The following is a 19840-nucleotide window of genomic DNA, read 5'->3' on the forward strand; positions in this document are numbered from 1 at the left end:
GGCTGCGGAGGTGACAGCTCCGGAAGGCGACGAGGGGCCGGGTCCACCGGCGACTCACGTCGCTGTCTCCGGGCTGACCGTGGAGGTGGCGGCTCCGGAAAGCGACGAGGGGCCGGGTCTGCCGGCGGCTCACGTCGCTGTCTCCGAGCGGGCAGCGGAGGTGGCGGCTCCGGAAAGCGACGAGGGGCCGGGTTCACCGGCGGCTCACGTCGCTGTCTCCGAGCTGGCAGCGGAGGTAGCGGCTCCGGAAAGCGACGAGGGGCCGGGTCTGCCGGCGGCTCACGTCGCTGTCTCCGGGCAGACAGCGGGGGAGGTGTCTCCGGAAAGCGACGAGGGGCCGGCTCCACCGGCGGCTCAGGTCGCTGGCTTCCCGGACGGAGGTATCGACGGGGGCCATATCCGGGGGGTGCCAACACCAGTCTTGTCCCCCGGAATAGCTCCCGCTGCAACTCGGCGAGAGCGTCAGCCAGCGCCCTGTCCTCCCTGCCGGATCTCCGCCTCCGCACTCCAGCTGGGTCCATAATAGCAGCCTCACCTTTCGGTCTGGTCGGGTCCTTCTGTCATGAGGTGTGGTGCGGGTTGGTGAGGCAGACGCTGTAGACCCAGGTAAGATGAATGTGATGATGAATTTAATTGTAAATAAGTCCAGGAACAAGCAGCAGGCACAAGGAAACACTGACGACACATAGACGCTAACATTGACGAGGACCCGACGAGGAACAAGGAACACAGGTGGAGTTAAATACACGGGAGGGTAATCACAGAACGAGACACACCTGGGAACAATCAAGGGGAGGACAGGACAACGAAGAGACTCAAGGACACAAAAAACTCTAAATGAACACAGAAAACACAGATCCTGACACAACCGACAGTTTAAGATACATATTTTTTTTGTATCTACTGTAAAAAACAAGTAGAATATGCCAACAGGAGGTCACTTAGAGTTATTTTAATTTGTTCAAGAGTTATAATCTCATAAAACTCATTATAGTAAATTGGCTGAAATGGGGGATCCAATAGAAATTCACTTGAAATAGAATATAAAAAAAAGCTGTTTTTAAAAAAACAATACAAATTAGACTACATATATATGGTTTAAGAATTTTTATGGGTATATTGAGGGTAAATTAATTAATCTCAATTAAGGGTAATAGGATTTTTTTATATTTAAGAGGGCATGTTTATGTGTCTTATTATATAAAACATGATTTTAATTTTTTTTTTTATTTAATAACATAGATGATACTCAGTATTACTATTGGTGCCATAACCACATTCCTTTACAAAAATACTGAGTAAAAATTCTCAAGAGTCAAAGCAAGTTCCTATATTTCCTTGAACGTAAAACAAAAATTATGCAAGCTTATTTAAACGCAATCTGTGATAGACGGCGCCACTCCATACTCAAAAAAATTACGTGCGAAACAACCAATGTAACAAATGCATTATTAACGGATGAGAAGCGATTGGGGAGATTTTGTTCTGCTCCTGCAAAGTACCCGATTCTCTTGAACGCTTCTGCAGAACTAACTACGGTCACACAAATAGCCAAAAAAAGGACAATTCTCCCTTCTTGGAACCATGTCACCTCGAACCCACAGCCACGTCCCACCCAGCTGCGATGCTGCCCGACAGGCCCTCACCAGGCGCTGTCTGATGCGGGTAGTTAGTTGGTCCCTCAGCGAAGTTGGTGCTGCTCTCTTGACTAATTGGGCTTTTGTGATCTATAGGGGGGGAGAAGGAAATGTGAAAACTGTATTGTGGTGGAGGAGGTGGTGAGGAGTGGCAGATCGAAGCTGAGAGATGTTTCTTTTTTGCCTTCACAAACTGCCAGATGCTCCTCATCAGTTCAGATTTGTGCCTTACACGGGACTTAAGTACAATGACTGAAACTGCAAAAAAAACAAAATGGCAAAGGGGAGCAATGGCCAGCAAAGCCTTAGAGCTCCAAAGGGAACCCAAACATACCTTGACTCCAGGGACTGACAGACAAACCCGACAACGTTGTTGAATTTCTCCACAGCTCTGTTTATCCTTCTCGGTCTGTCTCTCCTCCATTGTAGTGCTCCCTAAGATGTAAATGCCAGCAGAACAGATGGATAGAGAGAACATCTCATCACTCTGACACCATGTTTATGCAATCGCACACAAACACTCCCCACGTGTGCACACACAAATACTGTACGCTCCCAAAGCAAGGTGCTGATGGAGATTTCTCCAGTCATCAAAGCTTAGACACGTACAGGCACACACACCGTCTGAGGAGGGGTGTTTTTGATGTAACCTTCCCTCTGCCTCCTCCTTTGTGCATTCTCAACACGGATGCACGTTCAATCCGATGCACACATGAACTGAGTAATTTGCCAGGCTAGCAGCTGCTACGGAGGGAACTGGGTACCCAACAGAACGCCTCTGACATGCTAATGACGCTTTGTCGACCCGACGAGTTCGACCGCACAAACTTCCACAGCGCACATTTAGAAACTCTATTATCTGCAATATATCCAGGAGAATACCAGTCTGGCTGTATGAATATTAAACAGTTTAAGCTCTCTGTTTAGGACTGCAAGCCAAATGAAACCCTTGCTCGCTCCAGGAATATCTCATAGAGCCTTTGAGGGATCATCCTTTTTTTTCCAACACCCCACTCCACGCCACCACTAACCATCCTCCCACCCAATCAAATCCTCACTGGCAACGTGCTGCTCCTCATCTCTCCTTCCTTGCTTCTATTGTTCTCCTCTCTCAGACGCCCACACACCTACCGTCCCTCGGGCTTTTCTCTTTACACTCTCATTCACATGCACAAATTTTCATTTGTCTACTTTGTTTTTACTTTTGGGGAATTTTCCGTTGTCCTTTTCCACTCACCTTACCTTCATCAAGCACAAAGAGAATTGGTGCAAATGGTATCGTAATGCATGGGCAGGTGTAACAAACGCAGCCTGTATTTAGAGATTTTTCTTTCAATACAGATGTGTGGGTAGCAGCCATCTGGGGACCCTAAAACGGAACAAAAAGTCCGTGCAAGATATGTGTTTGTGTGGCACAGGGCTAAGGGCCAAACTTAAGGGTCCAAGGAACCACCCCCCTCCTGAGAGGTGGGAATCTCAAGGGAGAGTGGGAAAAACATCCCTGAGTATCATCAATCAAAACTTTGGTTGACATAAATGACCAGAAACAAATGGCGCGTTCTCCATCCATGTCACAGTGTCACCATGTCCCACCCACCTGCGCCCGCGGCCCCATAGGCCCTCGTTGGATGCCGCCTGATGCCATTGGCTGTTCGGTCCCCGAGCAAAGTCGGCGTTCCTCTCTTGGCTAATTGGGCTTTTGTGATTGCGCAGTCTATCGTGGCGTGGAAGGAGAATGAAACGTGAAAATGGTATTATAGTGGTTGGGGGGTAGATTGGCAGATCGAAGCAGGGAGATGGGGTTTTCTTGCCGTTTCAAAGTGCCAGATGCTCTTCCTGGGTCCATTATGGTGCCTTACAGGGGACTGAGATGGTTTCAGCGTAGCAACTGTGAAGACAAAACACAAGATGGAAACCAACAGGGATCGACACACAGAAACTCCCGGCGTGTACACACTTGCTCTCACAAATACACTTGCTTGCTCACACAACTCCCCACAAAATCGGGCAACTATGTAGTGCTATACGCTGGTGATTTTCAACAGAGGTTATAAAAAACTAATATTTGTAGATGTTCAGCAAGTCTCTGTTTCAAAGGAGAGTGTAGGAGGACGTGTCATGTGCCTTGTCTTTGTTTGTCCCCTCATGCTTTTACACACAAATATTGCTCAGCGTACATTTGCTTATCACTGACGTTATATTAAAGATGTTGTCAAGTGGCAATTTTTTTCCCCAATAAATAAATAAATATGTCTGGATAATGACAATGAAGTAAGGATTTATTTTTTCTGTGTGTCTCTTGTAAATTAAAACATTTTTGAAAGGCACACCACATAAAATGATGCATTTTATGAATACTATGTTTGCTATTGTAATCAAAATTACATGAGACAATATTCACGCTAATCAACTGACATTAGTATACTCAATGGTGAAGGGATTTTTTTCACTTCTGATTGACATCAACAACATTTCTAAAGCTTTCCAAATCTCCTTTGAGTTGTTATGTGTGCTGTAGATGTTTAAGCTTAAGCAAACAGTAAGGAGTATAATGGCTGTATGCAGAACTTTAATAGGTAATGTTCCTGTTTGTATTTCTCCATTACTTCGAAATGCATATTCACCACTCAAAAACGGTCAGTTTCATTTTCAGCTGGTGTCACACTAAATAGTTACATGATTTGCCAGCGCAAAGGCAATGCACGCACTTTAGCTGACCCCAACAACTTGAAGACTGCAGAGAGAAGGTATTTCTTTCTTATCTCCTCCACTTGGTGTTGACTGGAATAGTAATGTCATAGGATGTACTGGAGATGCATGCATGCTGGGGCTAACTGATAGGATTATTAGTCTACCTGGTGATCATATTTGGCAGAAGTAGCAGCTGTTGTGATGCATCAGTTTTGCAGGAAACATCACTGAGACGTCATCATCACCAAACCATAGACATTTTTATAAGATTTGTGGGCACAATTGATAATCACAGTATCCATCTCGCTCCTGCTCCTCCCTCTCTGTATTATGTACAATAATATATAAAATGCCAAAATGCTTTTACACTGTAAAAATGTGCTTACCTCCAACCTTAATTGAAACCTAGTTACTTGCAGAATTAGTTGTGGTTACTTTGTGGTTTTTATTATTTATTTATTTATTTTTAGAATTTTTTTCTTTTAACTTGTTGTGTTCCTACTACTTTGTTAGTCACATAAAAAAATGTATTTTGATCTCAATAAGATGTTTAGACTGAAGGGTAAAGTAACAATGAAATTTGACCTTTCCAGTTTTTCCTGCCCCAGTTCACATGCATTTCTCTCGGGTGTACTTGAGTCACTTTACTGCATGCTGTACCCAACAAATACTTTTAAGGGTATATCTGTAATTGTAAAAAAAAAAAAAAAAAAAAGGAAATGAACAAACTAAACACTCAAAATGACGAATCAGCTGTTTTAAGCCTCATCACCCTGCATGTGCTCATGGGAGGGGTTGTTTTTGGGAAGACGGCATTTATTTTAATCAAATAACAAATCACAATGTTACAAAGCAAATAGAAAACCTAAGAATGACATATTGTCCTAGAGATGAAAACCCATGACTATAAATAAAAATGCGCATCAGAAAAAAAAATATTTTTTCCCTATACCTCTTTTTTGAAGACGGGTGACAGTCGGATTTTAAAAAAAATAGCTCAAGTAGTAAAGTGACTTTGACTATTTTTACAGAAAAGCTAGCGCAAGAGCTTTAATGAAATGAGTCAGCTTATTTTATTTCCTTTATTACATATGGAATTTAAAATATTAGCAGCTGACAGATGTCTCCTTATCCTCATGTCATTAGCACACTACCTAAAGCCCCCGATCACTCACTGATGTTCCCATCCATCAACAGGTGGCGCTGTAGTCACACTCTGCAGCATTGTGTTGTCTGCTCATGCGGACAAAGAGCCTCCGATAATTCCAGCCACATTCATACAGCCCAACCAGTTGTGGGGAACTTGTGAAACATTCATGTTTTTGAAATTATGCAGCACAGTGCGGTTTTTCTTTTTTAAAGTGTAGCTCTTGTAACGTTTACCTCCGGCCTCCTTTAGATTGCCTCTATTTATTTAGGCAGACGCTTGGTTGCTTCATGTCCCTTTAGATAAGTCGGCTGCTTCATATTACAGATGAAGCAGGTGAAGCTTGGTGGGGGTTTTCTCAAATTTAAAGTTTCCTTTATTCTATGTCATTTCATTACGTTTCATACATTTTGAAAGCTAACGATCATCTTCTGTCACCCAGTTTCCTAATACGCCTAATTTATTTTATCAGCAACTTTCTCCCTAAGATGTGCTATAAGGCACTAACAAATATTATTTGAGTGACTGACGCTAATAAGAGCCTCAGCGCTGTTTTGCATTAACTTCATGTCATTTACCATCAAGGGAAGCTTCTGAGTGGGAGACCGCCCCTGAATCCGCCGCCGCGCTCCTGCTGCTGCATCCATCCCAACTCGCTTTCACACTTGGTTTCATTCACACGGAGTTTTCCCACCGGGATGGAGCCGCTTCAGCCAGCGCGCACAGCCCACGGAGAGCTCGCAGGCTTCCGCACGGCACACATGGCTGGGAATCTGTTGCGAACATTTTTATCATCCGTCTGGATAATAACGCTGGTTTCTTGCGCTAGGACGAGGATCTATCTCCCCAATGAAGGTGAGTGTGCGCACCGGGGTTAACCGCTGGAAGAGGCGCTGCGTGCGCTCAGGGCGCATCCGAGGGCTGGAGAGAGGAGGGCTAAGCTGCGCGGATCATGAACTATTAGAGAAAAAGTTTAATGTTTATCACCTTATAATTCCTGTAATGATTTATGGTTGATTTCCCCATTTGAGCTTAGCTGCATAATTTAGCGAGTGTGCTCTGTAAAGGAAAAACAAAAACCCTTTTGTTATGGATTGGGGTGACAAAAAAATGGCCATTGTAGCTTTTACTGCATGTAAAACCTTTGAACTTAAATTCATAGCTTTCACGCTTCGATAATCTCTTTTGATTAAGATAGAGCGTTAACACTTGTGAAGCAATTGATTGAAATCTTATCGTAACCCAGTGCAACACGAAAGGAATGCTGCTATTGCAACTTACAAACTAAAATAAAGTAACACAAACCTCGCTATTTGTTTTTTGTTTTCTAGCGGTAAATGAGCAATGGCCAGCTCTAATGTCTATTCACTGAATGACTGATTAATTGAACGAGTGATTGACTTATTGATTTTCATTAATATGCTTTCTTTTTGTCCTTCATAGTGCCTCTTTTTAAATGCATGCCACTCAGTTATGGCCCCGCCTTCAAATGATACAATTTTTACATATTCATTGCAAAATCTTGTGAGAATTACAGTAGTTTTCAAATCGTGTAGTGGCTAAAATAAAGCATGTTTTAACATGCTTGAAAACATGAATTTGCACACTTCTAGGCTGTTGTGCTGCAATAACATGGGAAATGGTACTCTAGCGGATTAAAAGTTGTCTCCGTCTTATAAAACTTTCTGGACATGTCCCTGTATTTTGTCATTTAGGAAGGACCAGTATCAGCAACAATGTATATCAAGGATATTGGATATCATGCCGTTTCTGCTCACTTTTTATGAAATGCCAGAAAATTAAAATAAAAATACATTTAGATAATTCTACAGTTTAGCATAATGCAGTGCAAACCCTATGCCTGTTTATTGGCACTGCCTGTCAGCTGACTGAAAGGAGGCCTCTGTGCTTTTCCCTCAGTTGGAAGGAAGACGTAATCTGGTTATTGGAAAAAAAAAAGTCTAATAAAAGCCAAGAGTGTTGATGAAATGGACTAGCCAAGCCTGACTTTTAGTTTAAGCTAAATTTAAACAGGATAATATATGTTCTAGGTTAAAAAATGATATAAATTGGTCAAAAAAGAAAAAGAAAAGAGAATATCCACAGATGCCCAGTGTTTGGAACTTATTAGTGTGGAAACAAATACACACTAATACACGATTTGTATATATGTGGTATTATTCCAAATATTTTACATTTTTCAGCAGGGTTATTGTATAAAAATGTGGTAAAGTTGATGAAAGTGTAGGCCTTTGCTTATTCTACAGTTGTCACAAACTCAGCCAACACATATTGTAGCCAGAACAGGGTTTTCTAACTTATCCAGCTTAAGTTTCATGGCTTAATAACGTTGTTGTGAAGCACTGTACGCTGTTTGTTCTTAAACTATTTACATGTGTGTGTATATCTGCGATTCCAGTGACCCTTCTGGATACCAGGACAGTGCCAGGAGAACTGAAATGGGCAGCCAATCCTGCAGAGGGAGGGGTGAGTGGGAGACTTTTCTCTCTCTCTCTTTACAGATACACTGTTTACAACCTGCTCTCTCCTCTGAAAACACAATCTCTATCTTAAGCACATGCACATTCACACACACTTGTGCACACTTGGTCTGGAAAGCTGTAAATAATCTTCCCACAGATTTTGCAATGTGCTGTTGTTCACCAAGACTAAGTGCTAATATGAGATTGCTGGCGTTTAATTTGGCACAGGCAAAGGCACAAACCAGCTTGATGGTGGGTGTCAATTTTTTTTAGGGATTTGTACTACCAAGCAATTGCCAGAATAAATCCTGGAAATATCTGTTTTATATTTTAACTTACCAGTTTTTTTTTTTTGATTTTTTTTTTGGTACTTTTTGTTGTCACTGTGATGTAAAATCGTAACATAAAAGTTATTGGCGAACTTGACTTCTATTTCTTCGGGGTTACCGTGCTCTTATTCTATCGCATGCGGCTTGATTGACAGGGTCTTGCTCTTCACGTACTGAGCTTTAGATTAGAGGCACCCCCCATCATTCCCATCTTTCAGAAACACACACACACACACACGCCTACACACACACAGATAGAAAAACTCAGCTTCTTTTTGGTTGGGACAAAGACACTCTTTCCTCTGACAGCTGTGATCTCTGTCTGCCTTAAAAGAGGTCACACCAAAAGGGTTTCTGTGTCTGCTTTTACACAGAGCAGGAAGCAGCATACAGTTAAAACAAAAGCAGACTAGTATTTCAGGACAATAAAACTCAGATAAGGTGTATGAGTCATTGCATCACCATAAAACTTAGCTGTCAGATATGACGCTTACCCACTGTGTTTTCAGTATTTTAACTGCCCCGGAAATGAAAAATGATGAAAGAATTAAGTTTTATTGCAAACTGAAGGTCAGAGTGTGTCACATGTTTGCTGCACTGCGGGTTCTTTTTGCACATCTACTAAAATTTACATCACCAGTAATTTATCAGCGTTTCTGCTGTAACCCTGCACGCGCCACTGATGACATATTGATCAGTTTAAGAAAACTCTTTACACACTCACCCTAATACGCACACGCCAACACACGCACACACCCCATCACTCTCCAGTTCGCCCTCTCTTTTTCTTTCACCGGACACGGTAAATTTAGCGTGTATACAGCCCTCAGTGGTATGGAGAGAGCAAGATTATTATTCAGTAGCAATAAAAAGCCAATTTGGAGCTGGGAGGCTCAGCGGTCATTTGAAGGGTCACAGTACAAGGCAAATAATCGGCCCTATTGAGATGGATGGTGCGGCGAAGGTTGAGCCCGCCTCGCTTGTATGGAAATGCGCCTGCAGAAAGCCTTGGACTCTCAACAGATCGGAACCGCTGGCCGCTGCAGAATATTGATGCCGGAGTGAATGTTGGATGGCGAAGCTTTAAATCACTGCTGTGAATTAGAGGACGCAGCATTGGAAATGGTTTTGGACCTAGTCTATAGCCTTCATTGGGACAAAGAGGTCCCAATGAAGTGACCGCTTTCAGTTTATGAGGGCAGATTATGCAAAAACCCACCAAACACTGAGTCATTTTCTGAAAAACAATGCCTGTCTAGATGGCTTCCTGACAAAATTACAAAATTAGCTGCAGCTGGCAGCAGGGATCCCTCTCTGTTGCTCCATACAGTATAGCCACTGAGAATGATCACACTGAACAAGCATCTGCTTATGAAAAGTTTGTCTTGTTAGACAGTGTGTTAGTGTTTGTATGGGTAAAGTCTAGCAGTTTCCTGCAAAGCAGGGAAGCAGTTAAAAGATGGCATCTTCACTAACTCAGTGAGCTGTAATTATACACAATTTCCTTTATTCCTAAAAAATGTAAAACTTAAATTTCTCCTGTGGAGTAACAGAATTGTGTGTGTGTGGGTGTGTGTTTGAAGTGGGAGGAAGTGAGCATTATGGATGAGAAGAACATCCCCATCAGGACGTACCAGGTGTGTAATGTTCTGGAGCCCAGTCAGAACAACTGGCTGAGAACAGACTGGATCCCACGGTCCGGTGCTCAGCGGGTTTACGTCGAAGTCAAGTTTACTTTGAGGGACTGCAACAGCCTGCCAGGAGTCACCGGCACCTGCAAGGTAGAGAACATTCTGCATGATGTGAAAGCAGAGGGGAACTACAGGACAATAGGCATTTTTAATTAAGATTTAACTCTATTTCTCAGGCTAACTTTCACCATGACCACAGACTTTTCCTAAGATAACTTTCTTATACAAAACCCTTAATTGTTTTATATTTGTTTTAACTAAAACCACAAGCTTTAATGCCTTTTGTCTATATTTTTATGTGCTAGACCAACAAAAGGCAATCCATAGTTGTGAGCGCATTGAAAGAAAAAGATATATGGTTTTAGAAGGCTGCGAAAGATTTGAGACTTGGTGGGGGTTCGCTTTCCAGCAGGGCTACAATAGACTGGTTAAGATTAACAAGTCCTAATGTGCTAAAATGGCCCAGTCAAAGAACCTTTTGGTCACAATGTTGCAGATTTTAAAATGCATGTAACAGAAGGCAAGGCATTGCGTTATTTGCTAATTAGCTTAGCCCAAACCTGAATTTGACCTATTATCTTTGAGCCAAAATAGAATTATATTGATGTTATTCCCAGCCACTGCTTTTCTTAAACCCATTTCGTATCTTGCAGGAGACGTTCAATCTATACTACCACGAGTCAAATGAAGACAGAGAGAGCTACATCAAAGAGAGCAGCTTCATTAAGGTGGACACGGTGGCAGCAGACGAGAGTTTCACCCAGGTAGCACCAAGCAACTGAGTCAGGCTTTCAGTTGTTTATCCACCCACCTCATCTCACTTTAATTTGCTGCCATGTGGAAAATAAAACCTTCTGGCACTTAGCTGTAATTTTCTGACTTGGTTTACAAGCACTTCGATCTTGGATGTCTGTTTTTCTGTCCTCTAAAAATTGGCAGTGTGCTTTTGCTTAGCCGCTCCTAAAATGTCTGCTGATTTAAGTGTTGCAAGCATTAAAGGTTACTTTACCTGTGAAATCGATAAAAGTTCACCTGAATGAGAGCCAAGTGCTAAAAATGGAAACATCAGCAATAGTTCAGCTGAAACTCTCACATTCAGGTTGAACAAGTGAACCGGACTGAGATGCTTTACTGCGCGTTCCATTAAGATTATTCCATCCTCTTCGCTTCCAGGTGGATGTTGGGGACCGCATCATGAAGCTGAACACAGAAATTCGAGATGTGAAGGTCACGACAAGGAAAGGCTTCTACCTGGCCTTTCAGGACGTGGGCGCCTGCATCGCTTTGGTTTCTGTCCGGGTTTTCTACAAAACCTGCCCGCTCACTGTCCGGAACTTGGCGACCTTTCCCGACACGGTCACCGGTGCTGACACGTCTTCCCTGGTCGAGGTCAGGGGGTCGTGCGTCAACCAATCAGAGGAGCGAGAGGAGCCGAAAATGTACTGTGGAGCAGATGGAGAGTGGTTGGTTCCTATCGGCGGATGTTTCTGCAAACCGGGATATGAAGAGCAGGGCGGCGCATGTAAAGGTAGGTAACTGCTGCTGGGGGCAGTGATTCCTTCTAGGCAGCTTCTTTTGACTGAATGCCTGTCAACTATAGACATTAGATTATTTTATTCCAGCATTTGGAATTCCCACAACAGCATTAATGACAATTGTTAGCACTCAGTCCATTAGTCTACAGAGGAGTGATGGAAAACATTGAGATTTATCAAATGAAGTCTGTTGATTTTACATAATCACTGTACATTTCAAAAAGTTTTTTAATTTAGAAACAATTGTGACCGTTATAGGTCTTGTTAACATAGTAATGGTGCTGTGTAAACTCACACTTAAACACTAATCTAAATCCAAAAGTTGCTGTGATTCTTGGGACTTTTCTTAACTCAAAAATTGTAAGGAAAAGATTTTCTCATTCTTTAAAAAAAAAGGAAAAAAGAACAATAATCGTTACTCATTTGAAAGAGTTAAAATTGTCATTTATAAACAAAATAGACAGTGTGTATGACTTGCATGTTTTCTGACTTGAATGTTCAAAATACTACTTCTGTTACAGTAGATGAACAAAAGGCACGATGCTGAATTAGAATTTCCAAATTATTGACTAAAATTAGTGTGTACAGTTGTTCAGTAGAGTTGCACTCCATCTAGCATTTGTTTTTGTAAAGTTCTAACTGTATACAGTGATAAGTATATTGCTTAAAATATTGGGCTGAACTTCAGAATAATTTTGTGTACCTCAAAATACAGCAATAAAATGTGAAGACCATTCCCCCATCTCTATTACCTGTGATTATATAGGGTGCTGTGCCAAGTATAAAGTTGTTAAACGGCCATGATAATTTTTTTTTCGTCTGTTTGAAAGCCATAAAATCTGCTTTGCAGCATCTTTGCTTTAAACTAATTAATGCATCACATTGATAGAGTTTGCACTGGTGCTTACTTGGCAAAGTCACAGCGACGAGATGCTTCCACAGTCGGACTGTGCCCAGTCAAGAAATAATGTGTGACTCGCAGTTCAGTTGCAGAACAAATTCATCAAATGAGTTGGAACTTGTTAGCATGTTCCTCTCAGAGCTTCTCTACTGTTAGTAAGCAAGCTACATGCTTTCACTTTGGAAGCTCTTTCGTGTAAGTGTGAGTTTAAGTTGCACGTTTGACCGTCTGGCCAGCGACATTGGTTCATGTTCTTGTGGAACAGTTCATCTGAAACGTTTTGATGGTGCAGATGTTAAAACGTGTGTGCTTTTTGTCTCAATGTGAGGAGCACGGAGACAACAGACAGAGCAGAGACGCTTTTTTACGACAAGATTTGACTCCCTCTATTCAGTCCCACATGGAACAGACACACAACATGTCAGCTCAGACACATACATACGCAGATGGACCGGGACCAATAGAGTGAAAGGGGCGGGAGGAGGGAGAGAACAACTTGCTGATCTACACCCTTGGCTTTATTTATGATGCCCATCCTGGCGGGCTAATTGTATAACAAACAGAACCATAACTCAAAGAGAATAGAGGAGACTCTTGGAGCGGGATGCAACTCTGTGCCAGTTGGCAATAAAAAGAGAGGCGGAAAAAGTTCACATTTCATTCTATGCAGTGAGAACAACTCCACCAAACCTCTCTCTATGTGAGACAAACGCTCTCTGAAACCTCCATCCTGCCTGCCCCATTTGTTCCCCCTGAAAGGAGGAGGAGGGCTGCGGGGTCGTCCTTGAGGTCTGAAATATGTTCCGAGATTTAGGAGATCCCCCTTGACTCCACTGAATGTCCAGCAGATGTGAAGTGTCATCTATCTATCTGCAGCTCTCTTCTCCCGTCTCCCGCTCTCACCGCCTGTCAGGTCGTTGGCTTGGAGCAGCTGCGTCAGGGGAAATCCATCAAAGTCCGGATGATTTTGCAGCGCTGATCCGGAGAATCTCTTGTCTCAGCAGCCGGAGATAGAGACCTGAACGTTTCTAATTGTTTCCGTTAAAAAGCTGTGGAAAAAAGGGGAAAGGGAAGGCAAATTGGGATGGAGGGATAATTGATAGAGAACGTTCTTAGTCTTCTCATGTCGCCGAGGTTATAAAGTTCGAGAATATTCTTCCCATAGACAAACAAGTTCTAGTAGCAAGGCAAACACATATTTAATTTTCAGAGATTTATTTTTTAATTATTTATACATATTAAGCCACTTAGCTCTACTTTATGAATCACTCAAGCATAAGATAACTCAAGAGTTGAACCAGGCTTTCCCTCTGGATCGTTTGGCTCTTTTACTAAATGTTGCTAGTATTTTATTCCAATATTGTAAGTGGAATCTATTAAAACTACCAAAGATCACAGAACTGAACAGACAGAAAATATTATTTTAGCACAACCAAGGGAATTGCCAAAAACCTGTTCGCTGAAAACTTGGCACACATTAGTTGATCAAATGATGATGATGCATCTCCCTAGTTTTCTGTCATGATGTCTATTCTCGATTTCTTCTTTGTTTATCAAGGATTTCCCTTCTGCATTATGTTCATAATGTTCATTCATCTTGCTTTAGGTGTGGCACTTTCTCTTTTGTTATCCCCTTTCAATGAAACATTGCATCATAACAAGATATCCCAGTTTTGCTGCTAAAAACTAAATGGTAATGTATTGTTATTTTATATTTCACCTCACTGTAGTAAAAAGAAAACAAAAGCTTTTTGGCAGACTGGTTAAAAAAAACTGTAACTTAACTGTAACTTTTTATCTAATAAATAGGCTGGTATAAGTACCGGTAAATGTGGTCAAAGAAACAAAACTAAACTCAAAATTACTGACGGAGAAGGCAAATTTCACATTCAAAAATAAAAAGACAGACCGCTAGGAGAACTGGAAGATCTATTAAGACCTGTTTAATAGACAGTCAGAAAGTCTGATTTAATAGATGCAAACTGCAAAAATAAATTAAAGGTTGATGCAAGACCATTTCAAATCACTATGTATTTAAAGGGGGTGTTAGATTCAGTATATAATGTTATTCCCTCATCAAAAACAGACCTGGATGGCTGATGTTCTGTTATGGATGAAAGTCTTGAATCTCCCATGGCAGTCATGTTGTGGGATTCGGTTCATTACCTAATTACCCTGCACTCATCCTCCAACTTCTCCCCTATCTGCCACTCTTCTCCCCCAGACTAGTGGCAGCAATTGGCAAACACCAGGTGGAACTACTATTATCAGTGTATTTGTCCTCATTGCTCCCACCAGTTTATCGTACAAACTACTTGTCAGTCCTACATGGTCAGTCCAACGGTTGTAAATGAGAAGCATTGTTGTGATGAAGATCTGCAAGGGGAGTGTCTGAAAGAGCACCCTTTAAGTTGCTTTCCAACCACATACTTAAACCACATTCTGAGTAATTGTCCTACGAGGGGGTTAACTCCTCCTCTTGTAGTCTTTTGTAACTACGGTAAACCTGGATTTCTTCCAGTATGTTTGGGTTAGGGTTAGGTTCATTTAGTCTTCCAACTTACACAGACCAACTTTGCTATCTCTTCTGAAGATAAGATTCCTTACAGCATGATGCTACCACCACCATTCTTGGTGGGTTTTTTTTTTTACATTAATGTGCAGTGTTAGTTTCTTAGCTGAACATTTTTTGTTAATTAAACAAATCACCTTTTTTCATGGTTGCTGTATTCAGTGAAAAGAGACTTCTTAAGGCTTCCTTTCAACAATGGCTTGATTCTTGTCACGCTTCCATAAGAGCCAGATTTTTGTAGTGCACAACTAAGTTGTCCTTGACAGATTCTTCCAACTGGGCAGTAAATCATAGCAGAATCTTGGCTGCTTCTTCTCTGGTTAATGCTCTCCTCTCCCGGCCAGTCCGTTTAGTTAGAGGGTCATGTCCTGCTTGGTTTGACGTTCCATCGTATTCTCTCCAGTTTTAATATTTAAGGGTTATGAAGACTTTTAGAAGGAACTGTATATGAGAGTGATTTGGTTTTTATCAGCTTCACACTCTCCTTGTGTTGTAACCTGATCTTGTCCATTCCACGTTCTAGACTGAGCAGTGGGAAATGTTAGCCCATGTGGTTTCTCCGTGTTGGTCAGCCACATTTATCTGCACCAAGGAAATCACTTTCTTAAAATAAAAACTCCCAAACTCCCAGTAATAGAGAACACAAAATTGTTTCAACTTAGATTTTGACATTCTGCTGCAGAGGTTCTTAGGAAGATGAAGGCATGCAGGTTTAACATTTAAAAGGCTTCAATTGGATAAATATCCCCAAATTCAGTCAGCAATAGCTCCACACATCTAAGACCAAACTAGAGACACATGTGCTCACTGGAGTGTAAGAGCCCCTGTTCTTATTCCCAGGGTAAGATGTGAAAAACAGCTTCAGCTTCATCAAAACTGTAAATCAGAGTTAATAAAAGTCTTGTTCAGCAAGTAGATGACTGCCAGCGCTGCTCATGTTCCAAAAATCTCTGCCGTGGGTCCGCAATGTTTATTACCACAAGAAAATAAAAAAATTTAAAAATTACAATCGCTGCATCCATTAAGCTCATAGCAATAAGCAGCCTCCTAAGTGGATGCACCATGCTTGTGTTTTTATATGAAACACAGCCAGGCCGAGCACAAGAGCCTCCAGGGAGGAAGAGTTTCACATGCTGGCAGGCAGATTCTGTTACCTTTGAATGGACACAGGGTGGGTCTTTCCTCCTGTTTTCATTCTTCCTATTAAGCTACAGTAATCTTTGTCTAGCTACAGTTGGATTTGTAAGACATGTATGAAAGCCATAACAGGATACCCACCTAGAAACGGAATATACATATTTACGAAATGTTAGCCTCTGTATTTAATTTAATTTTGGATGCTTAAAAAAAAAGAAAAACAGAACAGACTCTGCAGTAAAACTTTAAAGATGTTAAATCAAAGCTGCTGTCATGCAAGTAATGCTGATTTGTAAGTTTAGCACAAAGCAATAAATAATTCATAAGTGGTAAGAAATGTTATGCATTTGTATTGAGCCTCCCTGAGTAAATACTTCATAGACACAGTTTCCATTGCCAGCTTTGTATTCCTGGGTCCTGTTGAAGAAAAGTATCCTCAATGCATGATACCCTGTACTTCCATTGCTATGTTTTGGGATGGGGTGTGTAGGATGATGTACAGTGTTGGTTTCTGGCAGATAGTTTTGCTTTCTGGCCAAAAAAAAAAAAAAAATCAGCTTTGATCTAATCTGTCCAGAGCTCCTTCTTCTTTTGCCATCTACCTTAAACTGCTTCTGACAAGCTTTAGGCATAACATTTTATGACTTTTATGGTTTCCTTTTTATAGTGTTGCATAAAGATCAGATTATTGGAGTGCTGACCAAACTGTGTACAGATTCTTAGACAGCAGCTGTGGATCTCGGCAGCTCCTTCAAAGTTACCATGGGGCTAATGGCTGATTTACTAATTAATGCTCCCCTTAAGTGACAACTGCTCTCAATACAGTTTTAACAAACTTCTTCCATTTCAGATTATGGAGTGAACATTTCGTTCTGATTTTTTTTTCTCACCAAACTCTGCTCTAAGCTATCGTAACTTTGTCACTAACCTTTCTGGTGTGCCTCTTGGTCTTCCTGATGCTGCTTACTGATTCTCTACCAGACCTCTGATGCTTTCACACATGTAGATTTCTAAAGGCAGCTGTTGTTATTGGCATGTGTGTGAAGTGGACTAAATACAAATAGACTACATTTTTAGATTTTACCTTACGAGGAATATTTGAAACCAACAATCATATTTCTTGATCGATATTGAAGAATGTGGAGGTGGCATGACAAAATGCCTAAAGGTTCAAGGGGGAGTGAAAAGTTAGCAAGTCAGTGTTTATATTGACAAAGTGTAATCAGTTACTCCTGCAAGAAATCTTAGCACATCCAAAAACTTGCTGCTAAAATGAGCCGAAATCAGAGCAGATTCAGACAAAGTGGTGATGTGAAAAGTTCATCTGGAGTGTTGACGCAGGGTAATGAGGATGGAGAAGAGAAGCTCTGGAGAGGAAGAAGGGATTAGATGTTGAATGGGAAAAAAGGGGGGTGAAAGAAGGCCACTGACAGCAGAAGGCATCAATACATGGGCTGCTCCTCCCACAGTGGTGGAGGGGTCCATCACTGGGAGCAAAGGGGACGAACACAGAAAACACAAGAAAGAGGGACCTCCCTCATCTTTTCTATAGCCCTGGTTAAGATCGAGGTCATGACTGAGCCCGATGAAGACGTCAAAAACCCTGAGTGACAGCCGCTCACACGCACACATATACACTGGCAGCTTAGCTGCAGAGTGCGGGGTCATGACCGAGGCAGATGAAGACGTCAAAAGTTTGACAGCTGTGATCCGTCTGGGATGATCGGAAACGAGGAAGGAGAGACCACAGAGAGAATCTGAAATGTGAACGATTGGGGAGGCGGAATGAAAGAGGAGCCTTCTGCTTTTTGTCTCTGCTCCTCTCTGCCGTCCTCCTCTCGTCTTTGTCGTCTGATTCTCCTCAACTTGCAGCCCGGGAGGATTGGAATGTTTCTGTGTGTCTGAGCGTTTTTGCCTGTGTGCTCACTTCCATCCAGAGAGATTTCATGCTTGTGCTTCCCTCCAACGCACCTGCAGTGTCTTGTAAACAGCAGAAAGCATTTGAGCAGAAAGGCAGCCGCAGTGAAAGAGAGATGATAGAAAGAAGAACCAAGCAGATGATGGAATGAGTGCGTAATCGCTGCATTCAGCCCCTCTAATTATTGCACGGCGTTTCTGGACTCAGGACATGTTGGATTGCTAACATACAGTGTGTGTGCGTATAATCGGGTGTGCGCCTGTGCATCGTATCTCTGATTTTCTGCCCAACAAAGCCTTCCCTCAAATGTACTTGCTGTTTGGAGGAATGCCCAGGAATGCCTGGAGAGCAGTGCTGAGGGGCAAACGGAGAAGGAAGTGTGTGTGTGTTTAGGGGTGTGTTTGTGCACAGCAGGTGACAGTCTGAGGAAAGACGCTAGAGAGCCACGAGTAATTGTCTGAAATGAGCCAAACTCAGGTTGGGGGGAGTGGTTTGCAATCCTCCAACCAGAATCAGACTGCATGCATGTGTTTGTGTGCTATTGTCTCCATCTCCCAGGTTGGTCTTAATGTAGAGGAGCTTTGCCAGTTCCACCAGGCTGTCTATAGCACTCTGGCATCGGCTCCGACGTTTTTTCAGTTTCTCTCTGTCTTGGTCTCATTATCCTTCCTTTCTCTTCCTGAACTCTTCTCTGAGATTTTCAGTCAGGAGTAGGGGGTTTGCTGCCGCTGGTGGTGGGGTAGATGTGTGTCTGATAGGGAGGAGGGGATATTGTTGTAGACCGCTTTTCAAATGCTAATGTATTCACCCTTGGATTTGGGTAGGCATACACACACTCACCAGTCTTTACACATTTCTCTTTAAACCTCAGAAATTTTAAGCCAGATTTGTGATTTTTATTTTTATTTCAATGAGATGGAAAGCAGCCACCCTCATGGTGGGAACTCTAAAGGTTTCAGACAGACGGTCTGAAATCACAGATGTACCGACCAAAATGTTGAGGCTGATTTGAAATTTAGATGCTGGTTTTCTCTTAACTCTAATGCGTGAAGATGTAAGATTAGCATCCAGAAAATATTTCTAGCTTTCCTTCTGTGGATTTCCATTGAATATTTATACTGGAGTAGAGGCGATGTCCCACCATATGTGTGAGGGAGCACTTCTTGTAAAACAGGGTTTTACCATTTTAGAACGAAGGCAAAGTGATTGGGGAGTTGACATTATTCATGCATTGGATATCCACTTGGAAACACAACCAATTAAAGCATCTCGCAGTGATGGAAACTTCAGAAACTTAAAAAATGTGTTTGCAAAACAACAGTTCTTTTTTAAATGGGGCTCCCATTGCCTTAGGGGCCTGGGCTACTCCCCTGGTAAGCCCGTTGTATAGTACAGTCATGCCTAGAACAGTTGTTTCCAAATATTTCAACTTCTTAACCTACAAAAACATAGAGGTAAAAGAGACCTGTGATGTCAAATAAACATTGGAGCCTACATTTTATTATATGTCTTTAAAACAATTCCTTCAGACATTTATAGCAAAATGTGCACTCTCAATAATTTTTTTAGCTTGACTTCTGAAAAGAGGTCTCAGTTCCCCCATCCTTGTTCATTTAAACCCTCAGTGCAGTACTGATTCCACCCCTAGAGAATTTAGGTCCTTACCTGGATCCTAGGATATCCCAAAGACTGCTATTATATCCAAACCCAACATGTTCTATGACAAAGAGAGGTTGATACTTCCTGGTCAGCAGTTGAATTTGGCCACTTTTTGTTGCTAACTGCATAGGTTATGTGTT

The 19840-nt window shown here is 41.9% G+C and overlaps 1 protein-coding gene across 1 annotated transcript in view; it reads left to right on the forward strand.

The window, feature by feature from the left end:
* Positions 1-5626: 5626 nt before the first annotated feature.
* The window catches only part of LOC116721519 (ephrin type-A receptor 4-A-like), a 31547-nt gene continuing 17333 nt past the window's right edge, over positions 5627-19840 (forward strand). The window contains exons 1-5 of the mRNA XM_032565304.1: positions 5627-6330; positions 7895-7962; positions 9871-10068; positions 10632-10742; positions 11152-11506. Of these exons, the coding sequence (XP_032421195.1) occupies positions 6174-6330; positions 7895-7962; positions 9871-10068; positions 10632-10742; positions 11152-11506 (889 nt within the window). The 5' untranslated portion in view covers positions 5627-6173. The remainder of the gene's footprint in view (positions 6331-7894; positions 7963-9870; positions 10069-10631; positions 10743-11151; positions 11507-19840) is intronic.

This window comes from Xiphophorus hellerii, chromosome 6 (assembly GCF_003331165.1).
Source record: "Xiphophorus hellerii strain 12219 chromosome 6, Xiphophorus_hellerii-4.1, whole genome shotgun sequence".
NCBI lineage: Eukaryota > Metazoa > Chordata > Actinopteri > Cyprinodontiformes > Poeciliidae > Xiphophorus > Xiphophorus hellerii.